This window comes from Anomaloglossus baeobatrachus, chromosome 4 (genome assembly GCF_048569485.1).
Source record: "Anomaloglossus baeobatrachus isolate aAnoBae1 chromosome 4, aAnoBae1.hap1, whole genome shotgun sequence".
NCBI classification, from domain to species: Eukaryota; Metazoa; Chordata; class Amphibia; order Anura; family Aromobatidae; genus Anomaloglossus; species Anomaloglossus baeobatrachus.
The window spans coordinates 279,459,558-279,469,344 of NC_134356.1; the positions used below are offsets into that span (position 1 = coordinate 279,459,558).

At 51.3% G+C, this 9,787-nt stretch overlaps 1 protein-coding gene across 3 annotated transcripts in view; it reads right to left on the bottom strand.

Annotated features, from left to right (window-relative positions):
* Window positions 1-9,402, bottom strand: part of MDM2 (MDM2 proto-oncogene) — a 62,089-nt gene extending 52,687 nt beyond the window's left edge. Inside the window, exons 1-2 of one of the 3 annotated variants that reach the window (XM_075344875.1) lie at window positions 9,238-9,402; window positions 7,260-7,341 (exon numbers count right to left, since the gene is read on the bottom strand). In XM_075344875.1, the coding sequence (XP_075200990.1) occupies window positions 7,260-7,341; window positions 9,238-9,302 (147 nt within the window). In that variant the 5' untranslated portion in view covers window positions 9,303-9,402. Of the gene's footprint in view, window positions 1-7,259; window positions 7,342-7,697; window positions 8,786-9,237 lie in introns of those variants that run through there. The other 2 variants (XM_075344877.1, XM_075344876.1) reach the window with 2 other exon arrangements.
* Between the last annotated feature and the right edge of the window lie 385 nt (window positions 9,403-9,787).

Here is a 9,787-nt window from a genome sequence, read left to right on the forward strand (position 1 = left end):
GGGGTATGTTTGGTTTGGCCTGGGGTAAGGATGTATCCTTTCCCTTGGATTGTTTGATGATTTCATCCAATCGCTCACCAAACAAACGGTCGCCAGAAAATGGCAAACTGGTTAAGCACTTTTTGGAAGCCGAATCTGCCTTCCATTCCCGTAGCCACAAGGCCCTGCGTATTGCCACCGAATTGTCGGCTGCAACCGTCGTACGGCTCGCAGAGTCCAGGACAGCATTAATAGCGTAGGACGCAAATGCCGACGTTTGAGAGGTTATGGACGCCACTTGCGGCGCAGACGTACGTGTGACTGCGTCAATTTGCGCCTGACCCGCTGAGATAGCTTGGAGTGCCCATACGGCTGCGAATGCTGGAGCAAAAGACGCGCCGATAGCTTCATAGATGGATTTCAACCAGAGCTCCATCTGTCTGTCAGTGGCATCTTTGAGTGAAGCCCCATCTTCAACTGCAACTATGGATCTAGCCGCCAGTCTGGAGATTGGAGGATCCACCTTGGGACACGGAGTCCAGCCCTTGACCACGTCAGGGGGGAAGGGATAACGTGTATCCTTAAGGCGCTTGGAAAAACGCTTATCTGGACAAGCTCTGTGTTTCTGGACTGCCTCTCTGAAGTCAGAGTGGTCCAGAAACATACTCGTACGCTTGGGAAACCTGAAACGGAATTTCTCCTGCTGAGAAGCTGACTCCTCCACTGGAGGAGCTGAGGGAGAAATATCCAACATTTGATTGATGGACGCGATAAGATCATTCACTATGGCGTTCCCATCAGGAGTATCAAGGTTGAGAGCGGCCTCAGGATCAGAATCCTGATCAGCTACCTCCGCTTCATCATACAGAGAGTCCTCCCGCTGAGACCCTGAACAATGTGATGATGTCGAGGGAATTTCCCAGCAAGCTCGCTTAGGCGGTCTGGGGCTGCGGTCCGTGTCAGAGACCTCACCCTGGGATCTATGAGACACCCCGGGAGGACATTGTTGTTCCAACTGAGGGGGACCAGGGTGCAATGATTCCACAGTGCCCATGGTCTGAGATACCGGTCTGGACTGCAAGGCTTCTAGTATCTTAGCCATAGTCTCAGAAAGTCTATCAGTAAAAACTGCAAACTCCGTCCCCGTCACCTGGACAGTGTTAGCAGGTGGTTCCCCCTGGGTCACCCTTAGCAGAGGCTCCGGCTGAGTAAGTGCCACAGGGGCCGAGCATTGCACACAATGAGGGTCAGTGGAACCTGCCGGTAGTATAGCCGTACATGCGGCGCAGGCAGCATAGTAAGCCTGTGCTTTGGCACCCTTGCTTTTTGCGGACGACATGCTGTTGTCTCCTCTGAGCAATCCAGGAGGGTATATAGCCAAAAATCAACCGTGCACCATACAGTGTAAAGTATAGCCTATAATCATATAATCTATATGTACACTTCTGCACTAGTGGGGCCAGCACCTCAGGTGCTGCTTACCGCCCGCTCAAAGCGGTTGTGTGGTCACCAGAATCCCTGCCTGGGTCTCCCAGAGCTTGTCTCCCCTCTCCAGCGTCAGAAGAGCTGACAGGAATGGCTGCCGGCGTCCTGAGGAGAGGAGGGGGCCGTGGGCGTGCCCTAAAAAGTGCGGGAATCTGGTGCCCCACTGTGCACAGTGAGGGGGGTGGAGTATGCAAAGCATGTTCCAGCCCTCAGTGCTGACGTCCGTACAGCGTCCCGCCCTTCCCCTGACTGGCAGGCCTGGGGGCGGGAAAAGAGTGAGACTAGGCCGCAAAAGCCGGGGACTAAAGTTATAAGCGCGGCCGGCGTATAAGCGCGGTCGGCGCGGTAGTCCCCGGCGTACTAACACTCCCAGCCGCGCTGCAGTGTGAAATGGCAGCGCGCGGTCAGCGCGGTAGTCCCCAGTAAACTAACACACCCAGCCACGCTGCAGTGTGTGATGGCACAAGCGCGGTCAGCGCTGCGGTCCCCGGCGCACTAACACACCCAGCAATGCTGGAGTGTTTCTGTGCGCGGTCCCCACGGGGACACAGAGTACCTCAAAGTAGCAGGGCCTTGTCCCTGACGATACTCGGCTCCTTGTCCAGCAGAGTCCCCAGGGGCTGTGGATGGAGCACGGTCTCAGTGCCTGGAGACCGATTAGGATCCCACTTCACCCAGAGCCCTAAAGGGATGGGGAAGGAAAACAGCATGTGGGCTCCAGCCTCCGTACCCGCAATGGATACCTCAACCTTAACAACACCGCCGACAAGAGTGGGGTGAGAAGGGAGCATGCTGGGGGCCCTGTTATGGGCCCTCTTTTCTTCCATCCGACATAGTCAGCAGCTGCTGCTGACTAAGCTGTGGAGCTATGCGTGGATGTCTGCCTCCTTCGCACAAAGCATGAAAACTGAGGAACCCGTGATGCACGGGGGGTGTATAGGCAGAAGGGGAGGGGCTTTACACTTTTAAGTGTAATACTTTGTGTGGCCTCTGGAGGCAGAAGCTATACACCCAATTGTCTGGGTCTCCCAATGGAGCGACAAAGAAAGTCGTCTTATACGCCAGTATATACGGTATATATATATACATTATATATACATATATATATACACACACATTATATATATATATATATATATATATATATATATATATATATATATATATATATATATATATATATATATATATATATATATATATATATAGATAGATAGATAGATAGATAGATAGATAGATAGATAGATAGATAGATAGATAGATAGATAGATAGATAAAATATATCGTATTTTCCGGACCATGAGGCGAACATAAAAGCCTATGATTTTCTCAGAAATCGAAAGTGCGGCTTATAACCCGGTGCGCTTTATATATGGATACAGTACAGTACATGGATTGAGCATTACGGCCACCGTAGTCAGGAGCCTCACTGAGTGCGGTGATATGTACAGATCTGTGCGCGGGTTATCTGTGCCCCAAAAATGCCTCCTGTTAAGCGACATGCTTATGATGCAGATTTTAAGATTAAAGCTAAAAATCATGCAGTAGAGCATGGAAATAGAGCAGCTGCAAGAGAATTCAACATAAATGAATTTATGGTGCGTAATTGGAGGAAACAAGAAGATGCACTGCGCCAGGTAAAGAAGACCAAACTGAGTTTCCGAGGAAACAAAGCAAGATGGCCACAGTTGGAGGACAAAATAGAACAGTGGGTTATCGAACAGAGAACCGCTGGTAGAAGCGTCTCCACTGTCTCTATTCGACTGAAAGCCACAGCGTTAGCACGCGACATGGAGATCACAGAGTTTCGAGGAGGTCCTTCATGGTGCTTTCGTTTTATGAAAAGACGTAATCTCTCCATCCGCACCAGAACTATTGTCTGCCAGCAACTGCCAAAGGATTATAAAGAGAAGCTGGCCATTTTCCGCACCTACTGCAGAACCAAGATAAATGAAAAGAACATCCAGCCAGAACACATCACTAACATGGATGAGGTCCCCCTCACTTTCGATATCCCCGTAAATCGTACTGTTGAGAAAACAGGGACCAGTACGGTATCTATACGCACCACAGGAAACGAGAAGTCCTCTTTTACTATAGTTCTCGCCTGTCAGGCTAATGGCCAGAAACTACCACCCATGGTCATTTTCAAGAGAAAGACTTTACTCAAAGAAAAGTTTCCTGCTGGTGTCATCATCAAAGCTAACCCAAAAGGCCGGATGGACGAGAAGATAATTGAGTAGCTGAGGGAGGTCTACGTCAAGAGATCGGATGGTTTTTTTCACAAATCCGCATCCCTATTGGTTTGTGACTCCATGCGCGCCCATGTGACCGATAATGTCAAAGCCCAAGTGAAGAAAACTAATTCAGAGTTTGCCGTAATTCCGGGTGGATTAACCAAAGAGCTCCAGCCACTAGATATCGGCATCAACAGGTCATTTAAAGTTAAATTGCGAGCTGCGTGGGAGCATTGGATGACAGAAGGTGACCACACATTCACCAACACAGGAAGGCAACGCCGGGCAAGTTATGCCACTATGTGCCCGTGGATCGTGGATGCCTGGAAAAACGTATCAGTCTCCAGTGTAATCCGAGCTTTCAGGAAGGCTGGAATCATCACTGAAGAGCTAAGCAGCTGCAACGAGACCGACTCAGATAATGATGAGGGGGACCCGAGAATGCTTGATAAAGAAATCGCCCAACTGTTAGGCTATGTGCGCACGTTGCGTAAATACATGCAGTTACGCTGCGCTTTGTAGTCTATGGAGATTGTGCAGGGGCCGTGCGCACGTGGCATCTTAAAGCGCAGCGCTTCGGCTGCTGCCCGAAGCGCTGCGTTCTAAGAAGTGACATGTCACTTCTTCCGTGCGCTTTGCCGGCAGCTCCTGCTCTGTCTATGGGAGGAGCTGCAGGCAGAGCGCATGGAATCGGCTTTTTTTTTTCTCTACGGACATTTTCTGCAGCGATTTGAAGCACACGTGTGCTATTCAGATCGCTGCAGAAATTTCTGCAGGGCTAGTACACAACGTGCGCACATAGCCTAAAACTCCGACACTGAAGATAAAGAATTTGATGGATTTGTGGAGGAAGAATGAACTGAAAATGTATTGATTTGCAATTACCGTACAACTGAACAACGAGAGTTACGTATTGTGAAAGAGTTAAATAAATTTTGACCTACAGTAGTCTGAGCTTTGTTTCATTTACGGTAAAGTGAACCTTTGACCAGTTTTATGGCCCCTAAGCTGTGGCCACCACCAGTGGGCTCTTATATACAGCATTCTAAGATGCTGTATATAAGAGCGCAGGCCGCGCTGTACAGCATAAAAATCACTTTGTTTACATGGACGGCACTGTTCTCTGAGACCGGCGCCTCCTCTTTCGGCCATCTTGCTCCTCTGTCTTCTGAAGCCTGTGTGCATGACGCGTCCACGTCATACACACTCGCCGACACTGAGGGCCTGTGCAGGACCTCAGTGCTGGGGAGTGTGTATGACGTGGACGCGTCATGCACACAAGCTTCAGAAGACAGAGGAGCAAGATGTCCGAAAGAGGAGGCGCCAGTCTCAAGAGAACAGCGCCGCCCATCTAAACAAGCAGCACTGGAGTGACCGGTTTCAGTGAGTACCGTATTATAAAGTGATTTTTATGCTGTACAGCGCAGCCTGCGCTCTTATATACAGCATGTGAGAATGCTGTATATAAGAGCCCACTGGTGTTGGCCGCGGCTTAGGGGCCATAAAACTGGTGACAGGTTCACTTTAATGCGCCGCGGCTTATAATCCGATGCGCCTTATATATGAACCTAGGCGCCTTAGCCGGCGCTCATTGCTAATGCGGCTTATAATCCGGTGCGCCTTATGGTCCGGAAAATACAGTATATATACACATACATACATACACACACACAAGATATATATGTAATCTACTGTATATTACATAGTGTATTACATATTTACAATTTATTACAGTTTGTGTTTAAAGTTGTATTCCAATAAATATATTTTATGTTCTATCCAAATATCTTGATTATTGTATCATAAAAATTATTAAATGTCTGATGTTCACATGCACATGTTCATGTATTACAATATATTTTTCACCTAACTATAAGCAATATATGTCGGAGTCGGTGCAAGAGAAATTGAGGAGTCGGAGTCGAAGGTTTGGTTTACCGACTCCACAGCCCTGGTCAGCAGGTTACTTCCGGACTCATGAGCACAGAATGACTATCCAAAACAAGTACAGGCACTCAGAGCACCACAGTGTGGCCAAAAATGGAATACCTCTTCGCACATGCTTGTTTTCACGCTCTCTCTATAAAGCTAGAGCTGTCAATCAAAGAGGGGAGTGTGGAGAGAGAGGGGAAACAATCAGGGGCGAGGGTGCAGTTAGATTTTCCACTAATGCATGAGTGTCTGCACTTGGTTTGAACAGTCATTCTGGGCTCATTCGGAGTCTCTTTAAGGTCTCCTTCACACGTCCGTGAAAATCACGCACGTTTTTCATGGATGTGTCAAAGGTGTGTATTTCCCTCCGTGTGCCGTGTTTATGGCTCACGTGTGTTCTCCGTGTGTTAAAACAGGAACTTTCTCCTCATCTGTCCCTGGCTTTGCTATCCGCAGTGCTGATCTTCAGTCTCCCGTTCTGCCAACTCCCCGCATCTGCTGCTTCCGGTCCGCAGTGGAGTGAATATGCAATGAACATAATGAGTGGGGGTCGGAAGCAAGTGACAGCAGCAGCAGAGACAGGAACACTGGAGAAGGTGAGTACAGAAATTCTTTTAACTTCACAGGCACGTATGTTTTCTCCGGTGCGTGTCACACGGATCACATCCGTGCGGTCCGTGTGACACCCGTGATGCCGGAGAGAAATGGACACGTCTATGTGTGGCGCACGCGTATGCTCCACACAGACACACGGTCCATGACAAAACACGGACGTGAGCGCAGACCCATTGATTTTAATGGGTCTACATGTGCCCGTATCTCCAGCACGTGAGGAAACAGACCAAACACGTACCGGAGACACGGACGTGTGAAGGGGGCCTAAAAATGTTTCAGCAGCAAGACAGATCCAGTTGGTTAGACTGGCACTTAATTTCAATCTGTTGTAAAGGTGATTATCCACGAAACCACTGTTTAGTCACTTCAGTGCTCAATAAAAACAAACAATGTATAATTATCGCTCACAACTGCGCTATTCCAGCAACTTTGGCCACACTATTCTTGGTAGCTCACGTGAAAATGTTGTGTCACGTAATTGCTACAAGCAGCCGTCATAACTGTTAACATCCACTCTGATGGGTGTATTGATGAGCTGCACCCAATCCCAATGAGCAGCTGACAATTAGCTATGGCAATCTTGTGACACGCCAAGAATAGTAGTGCAACCATGACGGAATAACACCACAGAGGTCAGCATGTACTGGGCCCTGAAGGGTTTAGTAATGGACAACCCCTTTATAACCATAGATACCTGACAGTCTTGTACAGATGCACAAGATAATGAGATGTAGCATGTCGCAGATAATAAGCTATTAACAGAAGGAATGATCTAATATAGAAATGAAATGTTACCTCAAACCCCCTAACAGTAGTCAATTCTTTATCACGGGACAGGCCCAGGTTCCATGCTGTTATGAACTAAATGAGATGACATTTAACTCACCAGTGTCTCTTTATCTGGGCTCATGAAGTCTGTCTACTGTTACTTCTGTATGTAACCCCCTTCTTATGTACAGCACCATGGAATCAATGGTGCGCAATAAATAATAATAATGACATTTAACTCACCAGAGTCTCTTTATCTGGGCTCATGATGGCAGACCGCTGTAGACAATCTGTATGTGATGATATATTCATATTGCACGCTTGCCTGCAAAACCAAAAAGAGATTTAATCTCTATTCCAACTACAAGACTAGAGTCCATACAGTGATATCTGCATACATGTAACCCATATCCCCGATCATACATGGGCCATTAGAGAGCATACAGTGATATGTCATCCCTGGGCATATACAGGCTAAAAGACTATAAGCCTTTATTACATGTTATAGCCAAAAGTAGTAAAAGAAGAAGATAGACAAATATAAAGATGTCATCCATCATTAACGAATGTGCATTAGTAGAGGGACCACAACATATGGGGTTATAAGAGGGTTTAGTGGCACTATAGACTGTGACCTGCATAGTACGGGCTGTAGTCAGCAGAGAAGTATTACGCTCTTACCTGGGAAATACATAGGAGGGGAGGTAAAGTGCTGCAGTGCAGAGCCGCGCTCGCCTGTACAGAGAGGTGCAGGAGCCGCAGCGTCCTATAAGAGGCGGCAGTGGGCAAGTCAGGGCTAGATCCGTGCGCACACAGCATGTCTGAGCATGACCGGCTGACTCACCAGCTGCGGACGACTCACCGGCCGCTCCCACCGCTCAGTGACTGAGCCACACCGGCCACAGGGCAGTGTACTGTGTCACAACGGCCGCCCCCACCGCTCAGTGACTGAGCCACACCGGCCACAGCGCAGTGTACTGTCACAACGGCCGCCCCCACAGCTCAGTAACCGAGCCACACCGGCCACAGCGCAGTGTACTGTCACAACGGCCGCCCCCACCGCTCAGTAACCGAGCCACACCGGCCACAGCGCAGTGTACTGTCACAACGGCCGCCCCCACCGCTCAGTGACTGAGCCACACCGGCCACAGCGCAGTGTACTGTATTACAACGGCCGCCCCCACAGCTCCCGCGTCCTGCGGCCTCACGCCGGCGGCCCCCACAGCTCCCGTGTCCTGCGGCCTCACGCCGGCGGCCCCCACAGCTCCCGTGTCCTGCGGCCTCACGCCGGCGGCCCCCACAGCTCCCGTGTCCTGCGGCCTCACGCCGGCGGCCCCCACAGCTCCCGTGTCCTGCGGCCTCACGCCGGCGGCCCCCACAGCTCCCGTGTCCTGCGGCCTCACGCCGGCGGCCCCCACAGCTCCCGTGTCCTGCGGCCTCACGCCGGCGGCCCCCACAGCTCCCGTGTCCTGCGGCCTCACGCCGGCGGCCCCCACAGCTCCCGTGTCCTGCGGCCTCACGCCGGCGGCCCCCACAGCTCCCGTGTCCTGCGGCCTCACGCCGGCGGCCCCCACAGCTCCCGTGTCCTGCGGCCTCACGCCGGCGGCCCCCACAGCTCCCGTGTCCTGCGGCCTCACGCCGGCGGCCCCCACAGCTCCCGTGTCCTGCGGCCTCACGCCGGCGGCCCCCACAGCTCCCGTGTCCTGCGGCCTCACGCCGGCGGCCCCCACAGCTCCCGTGTCCTGCGGCCTCACGCCGGCGGCCCCCACAGCTCCCGTGTCCGCGGCTCCACTCCCTGTGGACTGTGACGAGTAGCCGATACCGGAGGAGCCAAGGCTAGCACCAGTGTCCGGGATGACTCCGTGCAGCCTCCACGAGGCCTGCTGTCCCATGGCGGGGTAATTCCCCCTCATATACATGAATGTGTATTGTGTAGCGCACACTGAGGGGAGACGCCACCTTCCATTATCACTGCAGCCAGGGCTGAGGACAGTACATGAGGGGGATTAAGGCCACTCACACTGTAATAACAGGGAACACTCATGTGTCGGTGCATGTACCGGCATTATACGGTGGTGGCTGCCGCTATGTTAGGTATATGCTGCAGAGTTACCGGTATCGCGCGCCGGGAAACACCGACGGCCGCTACTACTAGAAGCAGCGCAGACCGGATGGCTCCGTGCTCTCCCGCCAGACCGCCCCGCTTACACCCTTTACCTACCTGAGCTCCGAGCTGCTCTCACCTTCCTCCATCTCGTCAGTGTACGGCCCCGGCCCCCTCACCATATGATGCAATATCACAGACTACTCGTCCGCCATTTCCCAGTGTGAGCTGTGCGCCATCTCACGGGCTCCTCCTGCCGGCAGACAGGAGTATGGCTGCTGTCTGGCGATTATTCTATGTCCGGGTACATGTGCAGTAGGGCTGCCGTGCCGTCCCTGACTGTATGTCCGGGTGCATGTCCAGTATGGCTGCCATCTGCTAGCTGTATGTCTGAGTATATGTGCAGTATGGCTGCCCCAGCTGACTATCTTCGGATACATGTGCACAGTGGCGTAACTAGAGTTTCATGGGCCCTGGTGCAAAATTTGGTCCACGTACACCGACATTTGGGGTACGGGATAATGACACTGACACTCGGGGTACAGGATAATGACGCTGACACTTGGCTTTTCCCCACTACACCCAGGTTTCCCATGCTCTGAAATCCCTCTATCAGCACCCAGCTTTCCTATGTTCTGAGATCCACCTTGTCCTCAGCACCCAGCTT